This window comes from Pogona vitticeps, chromosome 5 (genome assembly GCF_051106095.1).
Source record: "Pogona vitticeps strain Pit_001003342236 chromosome 5, PviZW2.1, whole genome shotgun sequence".
NCBI lineage: Eukaryota > Metazoa > Chordata > Lepidosauria > Squamata > Agamidae > Pogona > Pogona vitticeps.
The window spans coordinates 193945404-193972025 of NC_135787.1; the positions used below are offsets into that span (position 1 = coordinate 193945404).

The 26622-nt window shown below is 45.8% G+C and overlaps 1 protein-coding gene across 1 annotated transcript; it reads right to left on the reverse strand.

Annotated features, from left to right (window-relative positions):
* Positions 1–795: 795 nt before the first annotated feature.
* CPA2 (carboxypeptidase A2) lies at positions 796–26622 on the reverse strand. Its single transcript, XM_020812688.3, has 11 exons — positions 26344–26622; positions 19202–19283; positions 11079–11213; positions 9044–9142; positions 8533–8634; positions 7433–7534; positions 6444–6554; positions 5201–5291; positions 3909–4108; positions 2740–2824; positions 796–1294 (listed from the first exon to the last, which is right to left on the reverse strand). The coding sequence occupies exons 1-11, from the start codon at positions 26535–26537 to the stop codon at positions 1107–1109; spliced, it is 1389 nt and encodes a 462-aa protein (XP_020668347.3). The 5' UTR covers positions 26538–26622; the 3' UTR covers positions 796–1106.

A 26622-nucleotide genomic window follows, 5' to 3' on the forward strand; every position in this document is an offset into this window, starting at 1 on the left:
GGACTGGGAGATCAGCTGAAGATCTGGGCCTGGTGAGGGGCTGATGGAGGGGGAGCAGTGGCACCTGTGCTGCCATCTTGACGAACTGGGGCAAACCGGTTCGTGCCCATCTCTAGTCTCAACCTGCAAGGAAGGAAGCCTTTTTATGGTGAAGATCCAGCCTGCAAAGAGAACCGGACGAGGAAATAGAACGAAGGAAGCAGAAAGGCCGCTGTGAAAGCAGGGCTGGGCATTTTGCTGGACCAGTGAAGATGAGGGAATGCACAGAGGAGGCAGGATCCACCTTCATTATTATTATTTTTTTTGCTGCTGGCATCAGGGGGCTGGCTGTTTGTCTCAGGAACAGCAAACAACTTACAAAGCAAATGTAGAATCATCCTCATCTTGGAACTACAGAAGAGCTGGAAGGGTCTCTCCAGATCATGAAGTGCAACCCTTGTCAAGGAGCCCCAGTGGGGAATCGAACTCTCAACCGCCCGAACCACTGCGCTAGCCGATGTGACACTTTATTAAACCACTGCAAATCAAACAACGGAGGCATGCTTTCATTAATTAAAAATCCCATCCTCGGGTACACACCAGTAACTTGTGAGTAGTGCAGGAAAAAAAATTATAAATGATTGTCCCAAAAATTCATAGCAAAAGTGGCCAGGCATCATCCTCTTAAGATGATTTGAAAGCTGGTTACAGGCAGGTTTTAGCAGGGTGATTTAACACTTCACATTAAACTTGGCAAAGGGGTCGCATTCTTCTCCATTTATAAGGTGTAAGGACCACACCACGCCACTTTTGGGATTTTTCTTTAAAATTTTATTTATTATGATGATTATTTTTTTTGGCCAGTTTACCAAAGAAGAAGGATTGCCGCCTCAGTGCGTTCTGCTTTAGCCCGGTCCTTCTTGCGTGGCTACGTATTCTGCGCCGAGGGTGCTGAATTTGTGAAATTTCAGGCTAGAGGGCATGTCTGCTTTTGCAAGGATGGACAGGTTGGGGGATTATGGGGTTTGTAGTCCAAAATGGGCACTTTCCCAAGCTCTCCTGGTGACTCCTTTGGAAGGGAAAGTCATGGCCGCGTGCCACACCCTCCTTTCTTCCTCTCCTCCTCTTCAGTAAGGGTGATCCTGCACATACTCAAGGATGGTTTTCAGCCCCAGCCAGGTCTCCTGTGCCGTCGGAATGATCTGGTTGGCAGGCAAGAGGAAGCCGTAGCGGCCGGTGTCTCTCAATTCGAAGGCCAACGAGTATTTGATCCCGTAGTCATAGGTCCAGTCGATGCTGCCCCCACTGGCTTGGTCTGGGGAGAAAGCCACAGGAAAGACAGGTCAATGGTTTGACCGGCCAGAGAAGGTCTCTCTCTCTCTCTCCAGAACGCCAAGCCCTCTGAAGAAAGATGGAAAGCTCTGGGGATCTTGAGCTTTGAGAAAAGAAGACGGAGGGGGGAGACCGGATCGTACTTTTCCAATACTTTAGAAAGCCTGTCCTACAGAGGAAGTGCAAGATCTCGATCCTCCCAGAGTGCAAGATATGCAACCGTGGGCTCAAGTGAAAGGAAGCCAGATTTCGGTGGAATATCAAGAAAAACTTCCTAACTGTTAGAGCAGTACGACAGTGGAACCAGTGACCTCGGGAGTTGTTGAGCGCTTCAACACTGGAGGCGTTCAAGAGAAAACGGGACCACCCATCTGTCGGATCTGCTTTGATTTGGGATTCCTGCCTTGAGCAGGGGGTCAGACTCGATGGCCTTTGAGGCCCCTTCCAACTCCATGATCCTGTGATTTTACGATCCGTTAGAAATGTTCATTTCAGATTTGGGGGGGCTACAGATTCCCAAATTCCCCTCTCTAGGAGTCCCTACAGGTATCTTCAAGGTCTGGTTCCTCCAGGTGGGACTCCCAGAAAGGGGAACTAGAGGGTGGCACTCCAGATCGCATCAGTCCTGGCCTGCACAACTGATAGTGAGGAGCAATGGGAGTTGTGGTTCCCACCACCTCTGGAGGGTCGCATGTAAAATGATTACTGGGGAGGATGCTTGTCGTGCCGGAGGAGAGCTTGGTAGATACGTGGGACGGCCAGAAAGACAGAACAAGGGGGTCCTGGATCTAATCCAGAACTGAACTCTCTCTGGAGGCCAAAACATTGAAACGGAAGCTGCTCTATTTTGGGCACACCATGAGAAGGCCGGATTCCCTGGAAAAGATCATAATGCTGGGAAAAGCGGAAGGCAGGAGGAGACGAGAAAGACCATAGACAAGATGGATGGACTCGCTAAAGGAAGCCACTGGCTTGAGTTTACAAGAGCTGAGCAGGACAGTTGAGGAGGGGCCATTTCAGAGATCCCTCCTCCATGGGGTCACCATACGTTGGACGTGACTTGACCGTACCTAACGACAAGAATAATGGGAGGATGAAGAGGGATTTAAGCCCTCGGCTCTGATACCTGGAAGCCACCATGTTTTGCCGAGGGTTTCCTGAGCATACCTTATCCCCTCCAGCTGCTCCTCCCTGGGCAGAAGGAGGCCCGAAACAGGCAGGGTCCATGCGGGGTGGGGTGGGGTGGGTGGGAGAGGACTTCACATGGGTCACCCCAAGGCATTCGTCCCCCCTCCCTCCCTCCTGTCCCTGCATCCCTTCCATCTCAAACCACGCAAGGGTTTTATCTTATTTTATCCCAAGAAGGAATCGTTGGACCGTTTCAGAAGCATCTTAAAGAATATGTTGGAGAATGGCAAGAATACTTACAAATGACGGAACAGATGGGTCCGACTCTGTATTGGGTCCCGTAGAGGGAGGCCAAGGTGTTGGCGGCAGCTTGGGCCACGTCGTCCTAGCAAGAGAGAGCGATCAACAAACAAGCCATGGAGGATCAGCGTGACGGTCACATCATCCTGGCCTTATCTGCTCCTGAAGGAGGGTTGAATCTAATGCTAGGCTTGACTCACCAGCTGATTGAGTTTTTTGCAGCTTCTCGGGCAACTTCTCTTTAGTAGGACTGGCTGGGACTCTGGGAGGAACCTTTCCAGGCTGAGTTGACCATCCATCCATTCACCACTAATCCATCGTTCCTTCCCTGCCTCTGAATTCAAAGAGAGCCCCCCCCTCTCTCTCTGCTCAGTGTTTTCCCCTTCTCTAGAGTCTGTGCTGTTGTGGAAAGCAATTCTGTTTGCCTGTTTGCTGATGGATCCATTCCATGGCAAGGAAGGAAGCTCTCCGAAGGAGCAATTGAGACTGTAAGTGCCAGTTGATGAGGAGGGGGCGAAGAAGGTAGACTAATCTGGGGGAATTGGAAGCCATTCTCCGCTGTGAATCCCTGCACTTCTGCTGCAGAGCTAAAGGAATTTAACCAAAAATTTAAAATTGTGCAACACTTTAAAGGACAGGCCGTAGCATTTTACTGCCTGCACCGGGCATTCCTCACCCTCTAAGACAAGCTGAACAGTAACTAAAGCCAGCTAAACAATTATGATGCAGTGGAGGCAGGAAATCTCATATATCTCTTTCCCAGACATTAAAAAAAAATGCAATAACCACAAAATAAATAACTAATTATTTTAATCCCCTTTTATTACACCCAGATTATCCTGCCTAGGGTGGCCACAACACTGTGCGCTAGCGTCATCCTTCATGACGATGAAGAAAATGGTTCAGGTTCCTTTGAAAAGCAACAACCGTTCAGAGACCACCGGAAGTCTCAACCGACATGAGCCTCTGGTTTATTTATAGCGCATCATCCCAATGTACGGTGAGCAGCCGTTTTAAGAGGAGGCCCTAAATAATTCGGGGGGGGGGGTAACCATTTTGCATTTCTGCTTCTGTGCCCAGAACACGGTGGGAATGAAACAGTAATTTATTTCTATTTTATTTTAAGAAGCATTCGGGGCAATGAACAGGGTGAGACCAGCACCTCTTACCAGCTCTGTGTAATCGTTGATTTCGGAGCACTGGTATCCGTAGGGAAACATCAGGAGCTGTGAGTAGCTGTGGATGCTAAGAAATGCCTTGACGTTTCCGTGGCTCTTGATAAACTCCACGATGGACCTCACTTCCACTTCGGAGTTGGCTTTGGGTCCGTGGTAAGAATCCGAGCAAGGGTTATCACTGGCTCCCGGTCCTGTTTCAGGAAATGGGATAAAAAGTCAAGCATTCCCATCAAAATGCCTCCATCTATGTAGTTCGGCATCCCCCTCCAGCCTTCCATAACCTGCGGCTCCCCAGCCATGTTTTCCAAAATCTTCTCAACACCGGTGGTGTCATTGGGGGTCAAAAAAGGGAGCAAGGGAGAAGCCATGGAGTTTTGGGTGAAAAGTCAGGATAAAAAGGCAATTCAAGGTCTAATCATACAGACAGGCCTTTTGAATCATTTCAATATCCTACGTCATTTATATCAATATATATTTATACAGAGTCACGTGATATATAAGTCTTCGTGTGGCTCTTTTTCCTTTAGAGAAATTTCTTGAACTTTGAACAGTTTTTGTTGGCTTCAGGTGCCAACCCAATGAAATCAAATCATGTTCTCTTCTGTTCCAGGAATACGCTGCTCCAAAAATTGCATTTTTGTCTGCTTGTTAAAAATACCTAAACGATATATTGCTAAAGCTGTATCCTAAATTTTTGGGAAGAGCTTTAGAAGCCCTCTTGGAAGAGGCTTCGTAACACAAAGTTTCTCTTGGCCATTCTTCAGTTTTAGGGGGTTTAGTTTCTCAAAGGACACTAGATGGGGTGTTTTTCCATGTTAACAAGGGAAGGGATGAGCGAAGATGAATGTTACAACAAAGAAGTGATGCCGCGGTAAACTCTTGGGGGACAGAAGGCTGATACATCGCTCAGCATTTGAAAAAAAAAATTAAAAGGGAACAGGTATCGTGTCCATGCAGTCCCCAGGGTGCCGAAAACAGAAGTGGGTGTAAAGTAAATCATTTAAAAAAGCCAATGTCAGCACAGCTGGGGGGAAAATGGACCAGCTGGTCAAATCAATCCATCTTATCTGTGCATTATGTGAATGAAAATTTATAAAATTCTATCCCAGGACAGTTTGATGTAATGGAATCCCTGGTCCTGACAGCCCTGTTGATCATGGTATGAAGCCACAGTGAGGTCTAGGAACTTGGCACTGACTGTGATCTGGCGCATCCTATGGAGGGGAGATGCAAGATGAGCCAAGAAGTTGCTTCAAGAGCCTCCAACAAAGGGGCAAGTCTACCTCCAAAGCCGGCGTCCCAGTTCCTGTTGGGATCTACTCCAATACAACTGCTGCCGGCAGTCTTGGAGCGGGTCTTTCGCCACATACGATTCTGGAGGCCAGAAAAGAAAACAGCGCTATTGCCCAAGGCTGAAGTAGGAAAGTGATGGAAAAGATGATAAAAGCCCCTTTTCCTTGGTTGTATTGAATGAATTTCTCAGAAAGTTCAAACATAACTAATTATAAGTAAAAGTAGTTACAAAGGTGGAACTGAGCTCTGTTTCATAGGCTGTGTCACTAGTGATTAAAAAGTTACTTTTTGGTGTAACAAATAATCTTGTTACTTTCAAATGTTACTTCTAAAGACCATTTTTGACTATTTGTTTTCAAGTAGTGTGTCATTTTTAATCAACCCTAAACACTAAGGGAAATATTTTTTTTGTTTCCTCTGTTATATTTGTGCAAATATTTTCAAGTACAGTATCAGAACTGGCCACTAGGGGGACCCAATGAATATTTCTTTGCATTTTTTTCCGGCCGGCTGGTAATAACAGTGCCAAGCATGGACAATACAAGAGGCAATGCAACATTTTTGTGAATGGGAAACAAGCTGTCTGTCCCCAAACAATCAGTAAAACAAAGAGTTTCTTTAAAAAAAAATAATGCTGTAAGCTTTCATCTGCCTGTACCCATGAATTAACATGTCTCTCGACTTCCAGGCCTTTGTCCTTGCCCATGAGACCAATGTTAAATTATTGGCATTCTGTCAGCAGATTATTGTTTCAGTTATACATATCTTTCTACTTTTTGTCTTTATTTGCAACTTTTGTATACAGTAGGACCCCTGTATCTGTAGAGGATAGGTTCCCCCCCCCCCGCTGCAGATGCTGAAAAACGCAGATTATAATAACCACTATTTTAATAGCAGATGCTATAGATACCAGATACCATGGTCTCTGGCTCCTTCTACTGGCCAGTTCTGTAACTACACCTTTGGAAGTATTATATATATTTCTAGGATTTTTCTTTTCATATTTTCAGACCAGGAATAAGTGAATCAACGGATACCGATTTTGCAGATATGTTTTTTTTACTCGCCATAAGATGCTTTGCGCCTTTTCTGGAGGGGAGGGGGAGGGCTTCTTATAAACTTTAATCATCATCGTCGTCTCCATTTTAGGACTGTGAAGCACTGGAAGCAGTCAAGATGATCAGAATCTTCTTTCTAGCTAGTGGGTCAGGAAATGAGAACACAAGTACTCGCCTTCGTGTGAGTGAACACATATCCATCCGGATTGGCAACAACCATCAGGAACACATCCATTGTGTTTAACAATGAAGTCACAGAAGGATCTTGCCCATAGTCAGAGGCCATCTGGAGAAGGCAGAAGAAAGGTTATAGTCCAGGTCAAACTAGACATTAGCCACCATTTCTGCTGTTGACTCGTGTAAGGGAACCTTTGCAAGTCTTGCCAGCCAATTGCTGCTCGTTGATGAGGTGTAGTGTTTCTGGACGCACACCCTGTCACATGATCAGTCCCAAGCCAAAGTATGTAATCAGATAAAACCTTGTTAGCAAGAGGCAAATAGCCAAGGGTTTACATGGCTTCCCCCTAGGTGGACCGAAATCATCAGTAGGTTTCTGGCTATTGTCACATTTATTCCATATTTTCGGGGGATGGCTAGGGATATTTCTAGCTTTAGCTTTGTTTTCTTCAATTACAATTTTGTTGTTTGCTTTTTTTTTCAAATAAGAAAACTGCTGAAGGATTCACACAAGCATGAACTCCAGTGAGGATATTAGCCATCACTCAGGTGTCTTCCCGATGGAGCTTGGGTGTCGGCACATTTTCTTACCCGGAGGAAGGTAACAGAATTCACTGGGATTCACATCCTTACCAACTTTATAGCAATCTCTCCTTGTAGCATCTGGGAATGGGCTGCGTTGGGTCTCTATCTTGAGAAACGCAACTCTAAAATCTTGTCCCAAGGGCGCATAACAGAAGACAAGCTTAACCAGCTATATCAAATGCCCAGTCCACAGATGGCAACATACAGATGGCATACTGTGAGTGACCTCCCATCCCTTGAACCTAGCATTTCTCATCACTTGATGCTGCACTCCCTATTTAGAAACGGTGTTCTCTGAAGTCATACAATCTGATTGTCCTAACACACGTTTTTGGTCACTCTGCCTTTTGCAAGCCGCCTTGCTTTTTTCAACGATCTGTCGTCCGTGGGCTGCGGGCAGACCTTTTTCGCAGTCCACAGGGCAGTGGCGTGGGTGACCCACTCTCGAGCATGGATCCCGGCATCGATCCAGATTGCAGGGCGGTTCTTTCCTCCAGTACTGAACTATGGAACAAAACACAAACGTTGGAAAAGTCACCGTTCATTTCATCACTAAAATTGTAGCCCACTTTGTCACCAAAGGATGCTCAAGGTGGCAAATATAAGAAAAAATGAATAGACAATAAATAGACTAAATCAAAATGATTTTTTGAAAAAAAAACAGTTAACTGAACTGACTGTGGCCATTGCAAGACCTGTGGCAGTAAAAAATATCTGCATGCACGACAGACAGACGTTCACCCTAAAAAGATACAGAAGGATTTCAGCGAAGAACTCCAGAGGACCAGAGAAGCCGTTAAGAATGTTGTCTCCTGGATTGGCACAAAATGTCCTTCAGAGGTTGCTTTAACAGAAAGAGCAGGCACTGCGTTGTGGCCCCCAAAACACCTCATGCCTTGCGTCTGGGAATTGCGGAATCTTGTTTGGAACCAGAGGTGTCCCGCACACCGTCTCCAGAGTCATTTCCATCCATCCTAGGAAAAATAATGAGCCAAAAAGTGGCTGATTCCTTCCCTAGAAGCCTCTGCCAGGTAGAGAAGACATTGCCTGGGAGGCAGATGGGATGGGGGGTTTCCCCAGAACACCCCCAGATTTATAGCTTTAAGTGTATCAGTAAACTGGTGGAGAAGATGGAACTGCCAGACACGGTTTACTGGGACTTCCGAAAGGATCTGGATGGAGTTCTTTCTGAAAGTCTCCTTAGCAGACCCTGAGAGTCACAAGATTAGAACAGAGAGTTCCTGACATGGATTGGAAATGAACGGGAGGCAGAGGGTAAAATTAATAGTCAAATCTCACAAGGGCCAGGCAGTGGATTCCAGAGGATCCGCATTAGGGGGAAAATTTTTTTTAACTACTTTGGGGTCAGTGAAGAGGCCAGCTGTGTGGATGGCACTATATTATTGTTCTGTTTTTTTTTTTAGGGTGTTTGGAATTTAAGAAAAAGAGCTATGACATGCTCCGGAAAGTGTTTGAAGAATGGAAGGAAAAGCAAACAATACCTTGAGCACATAAAGAGGTCGTTGTTCGTAAGACTCTCCGATCTGCTGTTTGCTCACAATCTCCGAGTGTTCGGCCACAAGATCATCCATCGCTTGATAAATCTAAAAATTCAAAATACTGCTGTTTTTTTTTTTACTGTATATTCCCAGCCGATAGAAATGCACAAAGGGGTTGAGGACTTTTGAATGTTGGTTTAATTCCTTTAGCTGAGCCGTGGGGAGTGCGGGGATCCACAGAGCAGAATACCAGAAGGGGTCCCAAAATGCAATCTATGTCACCCTCTGCAGTTCACGAAAGGAATTTCCCCAAGATCTGGTGTTAGCATCCTAGCCAGAGCGACTCACATACAACCGTTCCTTCCCATACCCCAACCAGATCGCGGTGGGGCTTTATGACAGCATGTCCGTTCTGTGTGTGTGGCACCTCCTGCGTGACCTGAGAGGAAGCAAGAGAGAAAAAATTGGGGTGTGGGGAGGGAGAAGGTGGAAGGGGAACTTTGGACCTACTTACGGATTCTAAGGGGTGATAAGCCCCATAGTTGAAGCTCCGGCTCCCACGTTCCTTCCGCTCATTGAGGTTCATCTCCCGGGTTTCTTCGTCAATCAAAGCCTAAGGCAAGAACATATTTTATCAGGGATGTGTTTTCTCTCTCTGTTGTAAGCCCTTCCCAACACTCCTGAGACCCCGGGCTCCGTCCACAACTGCAAAACCAACAAGGATACCAAATACAGTGGGGTCTCTACTTAAGAACGTCCCTACTTAAGAACAATCCAACTTAAGAACAGCTCCGTTTGCTAAATTTTGCTTCTACTTGAGAACAGAAATCCAAGATAAGAACAGGAAAAAAAACCTTTCCTGCTCTTTTTTTTAACCTTAGGTCATCTTAGGTTAAAAAAGATTCTCCCCCTAGTGGTAGAGTACGTATTAACCAGCTTTGCATTAGTTCCTATGGGAACTAATGCTTCAATGTACGAACACACCTCTACATAACAAAAAAAACCCAGCCAGAACGGATTACAATGGTGCCTCGCATAGTGAGGTTAATCCGTTCCGGATTAACCTTCGCTATAGCGAAACATCGCTAAACGGAATAAAAAAAGCCATAGAAACGCATTGAACTTTGTTCAATGCGTTCCTATGGCTTGAAAACTCACCGTTAAGCGATGTTTCTTCATAGCGCCGCCATTTTCGCGCCCTCGGTAAGCGAGGGCAGGGTGCGAAAATGCGGCGCGGACCTTCCGGTGGCCATTTTGGAACCGCCGATCAGCTGTTCTCCCCCGCTTTGTTCTGCGAAGATCGCTAAGCGAATCGCTTAGTGATCATCGCAAAGCGAAAAAACGCCATAGGGGCCATCGCTGAGCGAATGCTCCAGCGATGGCCCAGAGTGCCTAGTTTTCAGTCCATTGCTTCAAAATTAGCTTCGTCAGAAGTGCTTTTAACACTGTTCCCTGACCTAAGAAAAAATATCCCCCTCTAGTGGCAGAAGGCGGAATAACAGCTTCCCCTTAGTTTCTATGGACGGAAAAGAGCAGATACGGATTAAATGGTTTTCAATGCATTCCTATGGGAAATGCAGATTCTACATAAGAACTTTTCCACTTGAGAACCACCTTCCAATACAGATTAAGTTCTTAAGTAGAGACCCCACTGTAGGGGGGTGTCAATAAATCAGCCTGGCAAGGATTGTCAGTGCTCAGAATGTACCTAAAATGCGGATTACAGCAGGCCCCCTGTATCTGCGGGATCGGTATCCACTCATTTGCTCTTCCACGGCCAGAAAATATTTTAAAAATTAAAAGAAAAATCCTAGAAAAATATATTTCCAAATATGTAGTTACCAGAACTGGCCACTACGGGGCGGCCAGAGATCATGATACATATAGCGTGTACTATAATCTGGGATTTTCAGCATCCGTGGGGTGACTCGAAACTGATCCCCTCTGGATATGTGGATTCCACTGTACTCTTGGGGGGAAATTCAGAAGATAAGGGTGAAGCTAGGGAAGGGAGAACGGGAAGAAGATACGAGAATAATCAGAGGACGTAAAAGAGAAGGCTCCTTGCCCCTTCCTTCCTCCTGTAAAGGAAAGCATCTCAGCACTCATAGCTGGTCTCTCTTAAATGACCACAACAGTGCAGAAGTCCCGGCCTGTGTTTCGCGGGGTGGGGGCGGGGGAACAGGACTCTGCACTGCAACATTTTGTTGCAAGGTGTGTATTTCAATCGAATCATGATGGCATTGTCTAGGTCAGGATTTTTCCCGGTCCTTGGTGGCAGGCTGAAGATCTGCTTTTGAACTGTAGGAGAATGAAAATGCACCAGCTTGGGATTCCCTGGGTCTTTGTAGACTCTGTAGAATCCCCTAAGTTTCAGCCTGCAAAGTCTAAAACCAGCGATCCTCACCACGGCCATCGCCCCGGGGACTTGCTGATTCATCCCACTTTGTACCTGCACGGTCTGAGCCTGCTATACACGGTGCGCTGTGGATGCAGCCGTGCTAAATTTGATTTTATGGAGATGTTGGTCTGCTTGTCCTTGTCCTCACCTGGACATCTTCAATCAGGATACTGTATTTTATCTGATGGGACTCGAGGAAGACTTTGACGTCTTGGAGGCAGGCGAAAGGCACTCGAATGTCCACGGCTTCGTTCGCGTTTGCAGGGGACCGCCAGAAATCAAGCTGGCAAGCAGGGCAAGGAAAACGTGGTCAGGGTTCATCGAAAGAAAAAACTCCAAGCTCTAAGGAGCAGCTGATCAGAAGCCCAAACCTCTCTGCAGACGCTCAGGAAATGCAAGAATATATTTGCAAAGAAGAGAAAGAGAAGCACAACATAGAATTAGGAACTGGGTTGTGATCAGCTCCATCCCATTGAGCTTGGTTGTAATATAGATTTTTTTTCCTTGCATGGGAAAGTTTTGAAAAAGACCACGTGCAAAAGGTGCAGAAGGACCCCCTTATCCGTGGGATCAGCATCCACTGGTTCACTGCCTGACAATACTAAATAACCTCCCCCCTCCCCACTGAAATCTGTCGTATTGGATTTCCAGGGTGTGTTTGGCAGAACTGGCCACTAGCTCAATACTTATCAGCACCCCCTTGTAGAGAGAGCCATGCAATGTATAGCCTTCAATTTCAGCATTTTTTGGTCTCTGCAAGGGGGGGGACTTGGAGATGATGCCCCATCGATACCACAGTCCTACTGTACTTCCTTTATTGTTACCTTTGCGTTTCCTCCAAAGAGAGCCGAAAGCAGCAAACAGGGCTCTCCCTCTTCCCATTTTGTTTTCACACTCGCCCTGCGAGGTAGGCCAGACGGGCCACCCAGTCAGTTTCATAGCAAGGTGGAAGGGCGCGACGTTCGGACCTCAGTTTGCTCCATTGCGAATCGACTCAAAGTCGTCCCTGCCTGCCGGCCCCTGACACTTTGCTTTCCAATACACCTGCACGGCCAGGGCCCCAATCCACACACCTCCGCCCAGTGTGTCGTGATCTCCTGTGTTCTGGACAAAAGCTGAGACTCTCTACTCCCTTCATATATATATACCAGATGGGCAGGATATAAATCAAATAAATAAATAAATAAATAAATAAATTCAAGTTTGTACCCTGAGTACCTCAATCCTAGAGGGGGAAAAGACTGCTCCTCTTCCTAACTGATTCCAATACCCTGTCCTGGATCTTCAGATCCTAGAATCATGACGTTGGAAGGGGGCCTCGAAGGCCATCAAGTCCAACCCCCTTCCCAGTGTGAGAATCCAAATCAAAGCAGATTAGACAGAGGGTGACCCCATTTTCTCTCGAAGGCCTCCAGCATTGGAGTGCTCACTGTTACATAACAGCACTGATGTTACCTGTCTGTCATGGGTTTGGAGGGAAAGTTCCATCCTATGGGGAGTGGAAGGCGGGACATCAGGAGGAGGGGCTGTACTGTATAAATATGTGATGCCTGTGTGGTGAGAGGGAGATGCTGAGACAGACACTGTGAGACACTGGGTTGTGACGAAGCAGCAGCTGGGAAGAAGAAGCTGTTGTGGGAGTCTGTGTGTCAGACAGGGTACTACTGTGTGTCAGAGTACCAACCTGATAGGTTCAGGTGTCTGTTGGTTAGCCAGAACTGATAGGTTCAGGGTCTGTGCTTCAAGTTAAGGGTTCTGGGTGAACCAAACTGTATGCTTGTATGAGTGAGAAGAAGCCACGTTACTTTATCCTATTCACCTGATTGTTTATTTTCCCTGTGTGTATTTAAAATAAACCTTATTCTTTTTATTGTTTAAAAATCCATCCCTGGTCTGTGTGACTTTTTATAGGGAATGGTTGGTGGCAGCTTAGTGTAACTGTGTGACATATCCCAGTAGGTCTGGGTTTGTCACATTGATTGGTGTCCAGCGTGTGGGATACGACTGGTCCAGTTGTCCAGTGGTCCAGCAAAGCCTTGGCAAGTGTGCCCAGAGCAGGGGGGATCTAGTCAGGGACAGTCTGAGGCGCGTAGGTAATCTTCTAGGTGTACCTCACGGGGAGGTGCGCTAGTAGAAGAACGTGCCAACTGGGGAGACTTAGATTAAGGTGCTCTGAGGCAGCCTAGTTTTGGCGGGAAAAAGCTGAGGCAAAACTGCGTAGCAACAGTGATCTAGCTTGCCAGCTGAGAGGCCCAGCAGAGGGGGGTAGGCTCTGACTCGATACTGTTGCGAGTTTAGTGCTGAAGAACAGCAGCAATCTCTAGGGAGAGCTGGTTCTGAGGCAAGAAGAAAAAAAAAAGTGGTCGTTTTATTTTGAGGCTTGACTTTTTAAAGCAGCCTGTTCTGAGGGGGGATTATGCCCTTGACTCGAAGCCAAGTGGCAGACATGAGTGAAGTGAAAGACCCCCAGATTGACCAAGGTTCTGAGGATGAATTTGGCTCAGTGCAGGGTGACAGCACAGGAGAGCAGAACCCAGAACTTAGAAAATTGCTCATAGCCCAACAGCATGAACTGAGGATGAGGCAATTTGAAATGGAGGAAAGGGAAAGAGAAGAAAGGGAAAGGGAGAAACAACGGCAATTTGAACTAGAGAGAGAGAGAGAGAAAATTGCTCTGGAAAAAGAGAGAATGGCGTTTGAATTAAGAAAACTGGAACTGATGAACCAGAACAATAATAATAATAGGGATTCTGAGGGAGGCCAACTGTCTAAAGCTGACCTGAAGAAATTCCCTGTGTACCACAAGGGAGATTGTCCTGAGGTGTTCTTTTCCTTAGTGGAAAGAGCGTTTGTGGACTTCTCAGTGAGGGAAACTGAGAAGATGACCATCATGCGGTCTTTAATCAGTGGTAGCCTGGCTGAGGTTTATGCCGAGATGCCTGAGGAACTGATGAAAGATTTTGCAGAGTTTAAGAAACTGGTGTTTGCCAGACATGGGATAAATGCAGAGCAGCTGAGACAAAGGTTCAGGTCCCTCACCAAGAAGCCAGAGCAGACTTTTACCCAAGTGGGGGCCCAATTGGTGAGGCTGCTTGAGAAATGGCTATCGCAGGAGGGAATAGAGACCTATGAGCAGCTTAAAGACTTGATAGCCCTGGAACAGTTCTATTCAGTCCTGCATGGGGAATTGAAATTCCAGGTGAGGGAAAGGAAACCGAAATCTGTGGCAGCAGCCGCAGAGATCGCAGATTTTATTTCCCAAATAAGAAAGCCCTTGGGTGAGGGGAAATCTGTGGGTAAACCCAAAGAAACCTACAGCAAGTACTCTCAGGGACCAGGGAAAAGCCAGCAAGGGGGAGGGGCCCATGGTGAAGGGAAGCCCTCAGACATGAAACTAAGACCTCAGGTTTTGGAGGGAAAACCAAAACAAGATGAGAGAGAATCAAAATACACCAGAAAATGCTATTTCTGTCAGGGAAAGGGTCATCTAATCTCAGAGTGTGAGAAATTAAAGCAGCTAAAAGGAATGGTGCCTCAGAATTCTAGTGGGACCAAGCCAAAAGCTGTGTTCTGTGTCCAGAAAGAGCAAGGCTTAGTGTCACAGAGGGAGCCTATTGCCATGGCTACTCAGTCTGGAACAGCTACCGCTGCTGATCAGGCTGAGGAAAATGGTCCTCTTATAGAGGTAAAGCGCTGCTTGCTGATAAAAACAGATTCTCAATTGTTTGAGACAGCAGGGGTGGACTTAGGAATACTTGACCGTCAGTATAGGGGGCTGCGGGACACTTGTTCCCAGGTAACCCTGTGCCATCCAGATATCATCCCTAGGGAGTTTATAATCCCGAATGAGAGCATAAAGGTGGCAGGGATTGAGGGGCAGGTAATCTCTCTGCCAGTAGCAGAGGTACCTGTCAACTTTCAAGGCTGGAGGGGAGATTGGCGGATAGCGATTTCATCAACTCTGCCAGCAGCCGTGCTCGTGGGAAATGACCTGGCTGAACATGTGAAACGGGTGCTAGTGATTACACGCTCACAAGCCACCACAGGGACAGTTCAGGGGGGTAATAATGAGCCAGAGACGGAAGCAGAGGGGAGTTCAGAAGCTGTGGTGGAAACCTTAACCACAGACAGCAGATTTGGACAGGAGCAAAAGGCAGACGCCACTCTCCAAAAGTGTTTTGAACAGGTGACTGACGCTCAGCTAACACCTGAAACCCCAGTGAGATTTCTGGAGGAAAAGGGGATTTTATATAGAGAGACCCTGAGGAATATCTCAAAAGGGGGAGATGGGATCAGAAGTCAGCTGGTGGTACCTGAAAAGTATCGCCCCATGATCTTACAAAGGGGTCACTCTGACATGTTTGCTGCACACTTAGGAGTGAACAAGACACAGCAGAGAATCACACAGAATTTCTACTGGCCTGACATAGGGAAGCAGATCAGGGAGTTCTGTAAACAATGTGATGTGTGTCAAAGGCAGGGGAATAACCGCGACAGGACCAAAGCAAAGTTGTGCCCTTTGCCTGTGATTGACACTCCGTTCAAATGCATAGGGGTGGATATTGTGGGACCTTTGCCCAAGGCCACAAAGAGGGGGAACAGGTTCATTCTAACAATTGTGGACCATGCCACAAGGTATCCTGAAGCCATACCCTTGACTAATATTGAAACTAACACAGTGGCCGATGCTTTGGTGGGGTACATGTCCAGGATGGGATTTGCCTCAGAGATAATCACAGATTTGGGCGCATCGTTCACATCAAAGCTCATGAAACGCTTATGGCAAATCTGTGGAATAAAGCACAAGGAAACCACTGCCTATCATCCTGAAAGTAATGGGTTAACTGAGAAGTTCAATGGGACTCTAATGCGCATGATTAGGGCTTACTTGGCAGAGAATCCAAACAATTGGGACCAGAAGCTGCAATCCCTTTTGTTTGCGTATCGATCAGTGCCACAAGCCAGTACCGGGTTCAGTCCATTTGAACTTCTATTTGGGAGAAGGGTGAAAGGGCCCCTTGATTTGATCAAACAAAATTGGGAGCAGATCACCCAGGATGACCCACAAGACGTTGTGACTTACATAGACACCTTGATGAATGACCTAAGGAGAAATCTAGAGCTGGCAGCAGAAAACCTGCAGGCTCAGAAGGTCAGACAGAAAACATGGTATGACCACAAAGCTAGAGAGAGGCACTTTGACCCAGGGGAGGAAGTGCTTTGGCTTAGGCCCTGCAGAGAGAATAAACTGCAGCTCAAATGGGCAGGACCATATAGGGTCATTTCCAAGATGTCAGACCTGAACTACCTTATAGAGCAGGAGGAGAACCAAGCAAGGAGGGTGGTTCATGTGAATGCCCTAAAACCCTACTACAGAGGGGAACAGAGGGTTTTATTCGCGATAAAAGCAGCTGAGAGTGAGGAAGCTGAATTACCCTTCTGGGAGGGTAGAGGGGAAGTAAAATACAACCCAGAGGAGGTAAAGATCAGTCCCGCACTCACCCAAGACCAGCAGCAAGAACTAAAAATGCTGCTTAGTAAATATCAACAGGTGTTTTCCAACAAGCCGGGGATAGTGAAGGGAGTGATGCATCGGATCCACACAGGGGATGCACCCCCGCAGGCAGTATCCCCATACCGAGTAACGGGACCCTATAGGGACAAGGTGCGGAAGGAGCTGGACGAAATGCTGAGGGAGAACATAATCGTCCCCTCTTCTAGTCCTTGGTCCTCTCCGATAGTCCTTGTGGACAAGCCTGATGGGAGCATTAGGTTTTGTGTTGATTACAGGAAATTAAACCGTGTAACCACTCCTGATGCCTACCCAATGCCCAGGCTAGACAACCTGATTGAAACCATAGGGGGTTGTCGGTTCATCTCATCATTGGACCTGGTAAAGGGATATTGGCAATTAAGAATTGATCCCAGGGATCAAGAAAAAACTGCCTTTTGCAGCCCTTTTGGTCTCTATGAGTTTCGAGTCCTGAGCTTTGGTCTCAGAAATGCACCAGCCACATTCCAAAGGCTGATGGACCAGACCTTGGCAGGGCTCAGTGACTTTACAGTGGCCTACATTGACGACATAGGGATCTTCAGTAATACCTGGGAAGATCACCTGATACACCTGGAGTTAGTGCTGCAGAGGTTAAGTGCAGCAGGGCTAACAGTAAAGGCCAGCAAGTGTCAGCTGGGTAGCCCAGAAATAAAATACTTGGGTCACATGGTAGGGGGAGGAATGATAAAACCCCTGGAGGCCAAAATAGAAGCTGTTCGTGATTGGCCTAGACCCAACACCAAGAAAAAAGTCAAATCATTTCTTGGGTTGGTGGGCTACTACAGAAAGTTCATCCCGAGGTTTAGCGAGATTGCGGCTCCGCTGACCGATCTGACGAAGAAGAAGGCTGATGACCGCATCCCGTGGACCAGCGACTGTGAGGCGGCGTTCCAGAGGTTGAAGGAGGCGTTAATCAACTATCCTGTCCTGCGTGCTCCAGACTTCGACCGGGAGTTCATCATCTACACCGATGCGTCTAACAGCGGGGTAGGAGCAGTTCTGTGCCAGGAGGATGAGAATGGTGACCAGCATCCAGTGTCCTACCTGAGTAGGAAGCTCCAAAAAGGTGAGAGACATTTGGCAACCGTGGAGAAGGAGTGTTTGGCCATAGTCTACGCGATCCAGAAGGCCAAGCCTTACATCTGGGGAAGACATTTTGTTCTGTGTACTGACCATTCACCATTGCAATGGTTAAAGACAATGAAAACCCACAATAGCAAACTTATGAGGTGGGCTTTAAACCTACAGGACTATGACTTTGAAGTGAAAGTGGTCAGAGGGTCAGTGAACTGTGTTGCTGACGCCTTATCAAGAAGACCTGAAGATTGAAGACGGCGAAAGAACATGGACTATATGTGTATATAATGATGACAAAAAGTAAAATGTACCTGGTTTTGAATTGGTTTGTATGAATAAAGGTAAATTGATGTAATGTTAATGGTAAATGTTTAAATGCCTATTTGCTATGTTTAACTTAGAATGTAAGTATGAGTAAGTATAATATGGTATGTATAACTGTTGTTGTGTATTTTATACAGGTTGTTTTTTGGTGAAAAGCACCTTAGCTTTCCCCCTACAAAACAACTTATAAAGAGGGGAGGTGTTACATAACAGCACTGATGTTACCTGTCTGTCATGGGTTTGGAGGGAAAGTTCCATCCTATGGGGAGTGGAAGGCGGGACATCAGGAGGAGGGGCTGTACTGTATAAATATGTGATGCCTGTGTGGTGAGAGGGAGATGCTGAGACAGACACTGTGAGACACTGGGTTGTGACGAAGCAGCAGCTGGGAAGAAGAAGCTGTTGTGGGAGTCTGTGTGTCAGACAGGGTACTACTGTGTGTCAGAGTACCAACCTGATAGGTTCAGGTGTCTGTTGGTTAGCCAGAACTGATAGGTTCAGGGTCTGTGCTTCAAGTTAAGGGTTCTGGGTGAACCAAACTGTATGCTTGTATGAGTGAGAAGAAGCCACGTTACTTTATCCTATTCACCTGATTGTTTATTTTCCCTGTGTGTATTTAAAATAAACCTTATTCTTTTTATTGTTTAAAAATCCATCCCTGGTCTGTGTGACTTTTTATAGGGAATGGTTGGTGGCAGCTTAGTGTAACTGTGTGACATATCCCAGTAGGTCTGGGTTTGTCACACTCACCACCTCCCCATGAGGTCACGGGTCCCGTTGTCATACTGCTCTAACAGTTAAGAAGTTTTATATATATTGTCATACTCTTAGAGCAGTATGACAACGGAACCCATATTGATTTTTTCCATGCATGGTTGAATAAATATATTTTGGTTGAAGATGTGTATATAAATTATTCAACCCAAATCTGGCTTCCTGTTGCTTGAGCCCCAAAGTGGGGGTGATTCCCCTCATGGGCTATGTTGTGTCCCCGTTCGATTTCCCCACTGTGCCTCCTTGACGAGCTGGACTGGATGATCCAGAAGATTTTTAGGATCCTGACACACACAGACACACACCCAGACACTCCCCCCATCAGCATCATCCCATTTCAATCAGAGAAGAATAAAATATCACCCTCCGAGCCTTTTTCCGGGGCACCGGCACAACCGGTTAGAAAGAGCCACGGTGCAAGGTCGAGGCTCAGCATTCAAAACAAGCTGCCCATCCCGGAGGCTCTGCCCGTCATCCCAAGTGTACTAATTCTCATTTGGGGAAGGGATAATTAACAAATTGCCACTAACGAAAGGACACACCTGCAAAGGTTCCCTCGCCTGGAGTTGTTTCAGCAGGCGGACCTGCGCTTCATTGCACGGCTCCACGCGGAGAACTTGGTCTCTGAAACAGCAAGATTTTATTCGCACCGGCATTACGGCGACGTTGGCTGTCTGTTGGCATCGGTACCCATCGCCTCCAGGCTCCCCTTTGGCCCAGATGTTCCCGGTCAGATGTTGTGGATGTGTTTCATTGACAAGGGCCACCCAACCGGAGGCATCCACAGGGTTTCTGGAACCGCTGTCCTAGAAAAGCAGGCGTGCCCTGCGCCCACATCCTGTCATGCTAGGGAAGATAGGAACGGCTGTAGAGCCTGAAGTTGGGGGTTCGATTACCGGCTGGGTGCCTTCTGCCAGTAGAGCCAGCCTGTGTGGCTTTGGGCAGGCTGCACCCTTCCAGAGCAGCCCCCAGAAGAAGGTGAAGATGAACCCCTTTTGAGTACCCTCTGTACAGCAGCCCCTTATCTCCAAAGAGATTTACGGGGGTGCCGGAGACTGGGATGAGTCCGAAATCCAGACAAACCTCTGACTGCTGAGCAGAGCCCTTAGGTCTCAGCAAGGTCCTGTCTAAACTTCTTCCTCAAAAGCCAATCCCCTTTATTAAGAAAGCAACACACACAGACAAATCCATGAGTTATACTCAGAATAATCTGGCTCTAAATCTTTGGTAGCAAACACACATGGCCAATTAAACATTCAGCTAGTCTGTACAAGAACCAATGCATGCAATTTTTGGTTGTGAGATTTCATCTTCTGCAACCAAACTAAAGCTCTGTGATCTGTTTGGAGTGTAAACTTACGCCCCCATAGATAAGGTCTAAGTAAATTTAGAGACCAAAATATAGAAAGAGCCTCTTTTTCAGGTACTGCGTAATTTCTCTCTCTATCCAAGAGTTTTCTAGAGAAGTATGAGATAGGGTAAAGGTTCCCATCTTCTCCTTGCTGTAACAATACTGCTCCAAGGCCTAATTCAGAGGCATCTGTTTGTAAAATGAATGGTTTGTCAAAATCAGGGGATTTCAGTATAGGTGCATCCATAATCTTCTTCATGGATTGCTGCCTTGTCGTGGCGAAGGGGCTTGAGTAACTCAGAGAAACTATGGGCTATGCCGTGCAGGGACACCCAAGACGGACAGGACATAGTGGAGAGTTCCGACTAAACGCAATCCACCTGGAGTAGGAAATGGCAAGCCACTCCAGTATCTTTGCCAAGAACGCCCCATGATCAGAAACAAAAGGCTAAAAGATATGACGCTGGAAGATGGGCCCCTCAGGTCGGAAGGCGTCCAACATGCTACTGAGGAAGAGCGGAGGACAAGTACAAGTAGCTCCAGAGCTAATGAAGTGGTTGGGCCAAAGCCGAAAGGACGCTCAGCTGTGGACGTGCCTGGAAGTGAAAGGAAAATCCAATGCTGCAAAGAAAAATACTGCATAGGAACCTGGAATGTAAGATCTATGAACACTGGGAAGCTGGAGGTGGTCAAACAGGAGATGGCAAGAATAAACATTGACATCCTGGGCATCAGTGAACTAAAATGGACAGGAATGGGCGAATTCAGCTCAGATGATTATCATATCTACTATTGTGGACAAGAATCCCATAGAAGGAATGGAGTAGCCGTCATAGTCAACAAAAGAGTGGGAAAAGCTGTAATGGGATACAATCTCAAAAATGATAGAATGATGTCAATACGAATCCAAGGCAGACCATTCAACATCACAATAATCCAAGTTTATGCACCAACCAGCATTGCTGAGGAGACTGAAATTGAACAATTCTATGAAGATCTACAACACCTTCTAGAACTGACACCAAAGAAAGATGTTCTTCTCATTCTAGGGGACTGGAATGCTAAAGTAGGGAGCCAAGAGATAAAAGGAACAACAGGGAAGTTTGGCCTTGGAGTTCAGAACGAAGCAGGACAAAGGCTAATAGAGTTTTGTCAAGAGAATAAGCTGGTCATCACAAACACTCTTTTCCAACAACACAAGAGGCGACTCTATACATGGAAATCACCAGATGGGCAATATCGAAATCAGATTGATTATATTCTCTGCAGCCAAAGATGGAGAAGCTCTATACAGTCAGCAAAAACAAGACCTGGAGCTGACTGCGGTTCTGATCATCAGCTTCTCATAGCAAAATTCAAGCTTAGACTGAAGAGATTAGGAAAAACCACTGGGCCACTCAGGTATAATCTAAACCAAATCCCTTATGAATACACAGTGGAAGTAAAGAACAGATTTAAGGAACTAGATTTGGTGGACAGAGTGCCTGAAGAACTTTGGATAGAGGCTCGTAACATTGTCCAGGAGGCAGCAACGAAAACCATCCCAAAGAAAAGGAAATGCAAGAAAGCAAAGTGGCTGTCCAACGAGGCCTTAGAAATAGCAGAGAGGAGAAGGGAAGCAAAATGCAAGGGAGATAGGGAAAGTTACAGAAACTTGAATGCAGACTTCCAAAGAATAGCAAGGAGAGACAAGAGGGCCTTCTTAAATGAACAATGCAAAGAAATAGAGGAAGATAACAGAAAAGGAAAGACCAGAGATCTGTTCAGGAAAATTGGACATATTAGAGGAACATTTTGCGCAAAGATGAACATGATAAAAGACAAAAATGGGAGGGACCTAACAGAAGCAGAAGACGTCAAGAAGAGGTGGCAAGAATACACGGAGGAATTATATCAGAAAGATGTGGATATCCCGGACAACCCAGACAATGTAGTTGCTGACCTTGAGCCAGACATCCTGGAGAGCGAAGTCAAGTGGGCCTTAGAAAGCCTGGCTAACAACAAGGCCAGTGGAGGTGATGGCATTCCAGTTGAACTATTTAAAATCTTGAAAGATGATGCTGTTAAGGTGCTACATTCAATATGCCAGCAAGTTTGGAAAACTCAACAGTGGCCAGAGGATTGGAAAAGATCAGTCTACATCCCAATCCCAAAGAAAGGCAGTGCCAAAGAATGCTCCAACTACCGTACAATTGCACTCATTTCACATGCTAGCAAGGTTATGCTCAAAATCCTCCAAGGTAGGCTTCAGCAGTATGTGGACCGAGAACTCCCAGAAGTACAAGCTGGATTCCGAAGAGGCAGAGGAACTCGAGACCAAATTGCTAACTTGCGCTGGATTATGGAGAAAGCCAGAGAGTTCCAGAAAAATATCTACTTCTGCTTCATTGACTATGCGAAAGCCTTTGACTGTGTGGACCACAGCAAACTATGGCAAGTTCTTAAAGAAATGGGAGTGCCTGACCACTTTATCTGTCTCCTGAGAAACCTATATGTGGGACAGGAAGCAACAGTTAGAACTGGTCATGGAACAACTGAGTGGTTCAAAATTGGGAAAGGAGTACGGCAAGGCTGTATATTGTCCCCCAGCTTATTTAACTTATATGCAGAATACATCATGCGGAAGGCTGGACTGGAAGAAACCCAAGCCGGAATTAAGATTGCCGGAAGAAATATCAACAACCTCCGATATGCAGATGATACCACTCTGATGGCAGAAAGTGAGGAGGAATTAAAGAACCTTGTAATGAGAGTGAAAGAGGAGAGTGCAAAAAACGGTCTGAAACTCAACATCAAAAAAACTAAGATCATGGCCACTGGTCCCATCACCTCCTGGGAAATAGAAGGGGAAGATATGGAGGCAGTGTCAAATTTTATCTTCCTGGGCTCCATGATCACTGCAGATGGAGACAGCAGCCCTGAAATTAAAAGGCGCCTTCTTCTTGGGAGGAAAGCGATGACAAATCTGGACAGCATCTTGAAAAGCAGAGACATCACCTTGCCAACAAAAGTCCGAATAGTCAAAGCTATGGTTTTTCCTGTCGTGATGTATGGAAGTGAGAGCTGGACCATAAAGAAAGCAGACCGCCGAAGAATTGATGCCTTTGAATTGTGGTGCTGGAGGAGGCTCTTGAGAATCCCCTGGACTGCAAGGAGAACAAACCTATCAGTTCTAAAGGAAATCAACCCTGAGTGCTCACTGGAAGGACAGATCCTGAAGCTGAGGCTCCAGTACTTTGGCCATCTAATGAGAAGAAAAGACTCCCTGGAAAAGACCCTGATGTTGGGAAAGTGTGACGGCAAGAGGAGAAGGGGACGACCGAGGATGAGATGGCTGGACAGTGTCTGCGAAGCAACCAACATGAACCTGACACAACTCCGGGAGGCAGTAGAAGACAGGAGGGCCTGGCGTGCTCTGGTCCATGGGGTCACGAAGAGTCGGACACGACTAAACGACTAAACACATAATCTTAGCTCCAGTCATTTCGATGGCGTGTTTTTATGTGTATTAGAATGGGATATGTAGTCCTAAGATTGTCCCAATAGCATCCATCTTGATTTAAAGTCTGCTCTGTAGTAGGAAAGTTTTTCATGTTGTTTCAGAGAAGCTTCGCTCTCTGATTATCTCGTTGCTAAGATGAGTAGAGAGCAGACTTTAAATCAAGATGGATGCTATTGGGACAATCTTAGGACTACATATCCCATTCTAATACACATAAAAACACAAATCATCACACCCTCTACCTAGAAAATCCCGAAAAGGGTTGCCGTAAGTTGGAACTGACTCGGCGCCATATGAATATGATATTATTAAATGTGCCACTGCATGGATTGTTCATCCTGAAGGTTACATTCGATTTGGCATGGACAAAAATCAAAGTGAAAACTTGAAACAACACCCCGTAAAGCTAAGCATTAGGAAATCCAGTCTATTTTGTTGGAGAACTCTCCTTTTGTTCGGAAGGCAGGGAATGGTTTATTTCGCTCTGATTTGGCTATAATTGCTTTTCTCTGCTTTTGGCATGTGCTATAACCTGATCTGATGGGGGGCCGGGGTGTCTGTGGGTGTCCAGTGGCGGAGTAGCTGTTGTCTCCCTCTTAAATGTTTTTATTTCATTATTTTTATGATGATCATGCTTGCCAGATTTAGTCCTGTATCAGAGAAGCGCTATGTCACTTCAGAAACTTTTTTTTAAAATTAAAAAGGATGAAGGGAAGGAGTAGGTTCCAGTGGAAAGTACCAAGATGATATTGAGTCATATTGGTCTGGATGGCTATACAGTGATTTCACCTGCAAAAACCAGCAGGAACCTGGTTGGCAACTTTTTAAAGCAAAATCTTCCCTTGTGTCACCACCTCTTATCTTAGATGGAAGGATTACTTTTTTAGATGACAACTCCCGGAATAATTTAAGCGATGTGACCACTGACCACGCTGGTCCAAAAAAAGGGAAATTTTCCTGGCTCTGGAAACCACAAGCTCAGGATAGTGAGACTGGAATAGATTCAGTTCCATGTTTCAAAGGTTGTGACATTCTTTGGCTTCACGTGGGTCCCCTCTTTTTTTAGTTTGTATTTACGTCTTTGCAATCAAACTTTCCAAAGTACAAATATTAATTCCGACAGAAGAATGCGTATCGGGATGAGGTATTACAGCTATCCCGCTGGTGCAAAAAAAACAATCTTCTATTTAACATCCAAAAAACCAAGGAATTTATAGTGGACTATAGGAAAAAAAGAGCAGACATTCAGCCACTGTATATAGATGGAGTTTGTGTGGAACAGGTGGTTGAATGTAAATTTCTTGGGACCATCGTAACAAATGACCTGACTTGGAGTGCAAACACCGCTGCGTTAATCGGGAAGGCGCAACAACGGTTGTATTTCCTAAGGATTCTTAGAAAACAACAATTGACTGAGAGTTTGTTAACCACCTTCTATCGGAGTTTGATTGAGAGCATATTATCCTACTGTCTCTGTGTATGGTTCACGAGCTGCACAGTGGCAGAGAAAAAGGCAATTCAAAGGGTGATTAAGACGGCCCAAAACATCATTGGTTGTTCACTCCTCTCTTTGGAAGAATTGTATAAGGACAGATGTAAGAGGAAGATATCTAACATACTGAAAGACTCCTCTCATCTGGGACATCAGCTCTTTAAACTATTACCTTCGAGAAGGAGATTCAGGGTATTGAAAGCAAGGACAAGCAGATTCAAGAACAGCTTCTACCCAAGTGCAGTATTGAGTTTAAATGCGGGGTCATAAGTTTTGGGGGAATTTTAATTGCCGGGAGAAACAGGGTATCTATATTTGTATGGTGAGTGTTGTGTATATTTTAAGACATAAGACATAAGAAATTTATTTGTCATTGCGCTCACAAGTGGGTGCAACGAAATGAGGTGCTCTTCCCCAAGGTAAAACTGGACAACACTACAAAAAAAGTTAAAATATACACAACTTTAACTTTTTTGTAGTGGTGTTGTCCAGTTTTACCTTGGGGAAGAGCACCTCATTTCGTTGCACCCACTTGTGAGTGCAATGACAAATAAATTTCTTATGTCTTATGTCTTATGTCTTAGAATCGACCCGGTCTTGACTGCATCTGAAATATATAATTGGGTGTGTGTGTGTGATAAAAGCATTTTGAAAATATGAGAACCTCACAGGCTTGTTTGTTGACGGCACAAGACAAGGCCGTTTTGTAACTGCTCCCAGGCTGTGGAACTCCCCTCCACTCTCTTTGCTTCCTTTCCCTTCCAAAGACCTTTCTTTTAGGAAAACATTTAGTCAGGGACTGTCTGCTAAGGAAGGGGTTTCAACAAGGAGAGTCGTTGTTGTTTAGTCATGTCCGACTCTCCGTGACCCCCCTGGACCAGAGCATGCCAGGCCCTCCTGTCTTCCACTCCCTGTGAGAGTTGGGTCAAAGTCATGTTGGTCGCTTCGATGACACTGTCCAACCATCTCGTCCTCTGTCATCTCCTTCTCCTCTTGCCTTCACACTTTCCCAACATCAAGGTCTTTTCCAAGGAGTTTTCTCTTCTCATGAGATGGCCAAAGTACTGGAACTTCTTTTTTAAAAACACACATTTAAATGGGCTTTTAAATGCCTTTTTATTTAGCAGTTTTAATGTGGGATGTATTTTTTTAATATTGTAATGTAATGTGGTTTTAGCTCTTTTAATAGATGGGATTTTTCAAAATGTGTTAAGCCACATTAGGTCCATTTGTTGGGAGAAAGATGAGGTATTCAATAAACAAATGAATAAATGAATGAATGAAAGAAAGAAAGAATAAATAAATGAATAAATAAATGAATAAATAACCAAATGCTCACCCAGCAAATGTTTCCAGACCCCAGGTAGTTCTGCTGAGGATTCCAAGAAGCAAAATCAGCCACATATTGGAAAAGTTGTCCAAACCCAGGAAAATAATGGCCCAGAAGGCGGCTCTCTGCATGAATCTCAAGCTTGCCGGGACCTCCGTTTTGAGTCGCTTTTCCACAGAGCCTCCATCTGCTTGAGTTCCCATGCACGTTGAAAAGTTCAAGGCATCAGAGGAGATAAGGCAGAATCTTGGAAGGAGTTGCTTACGGTGATGCAAAGATCATTATGCA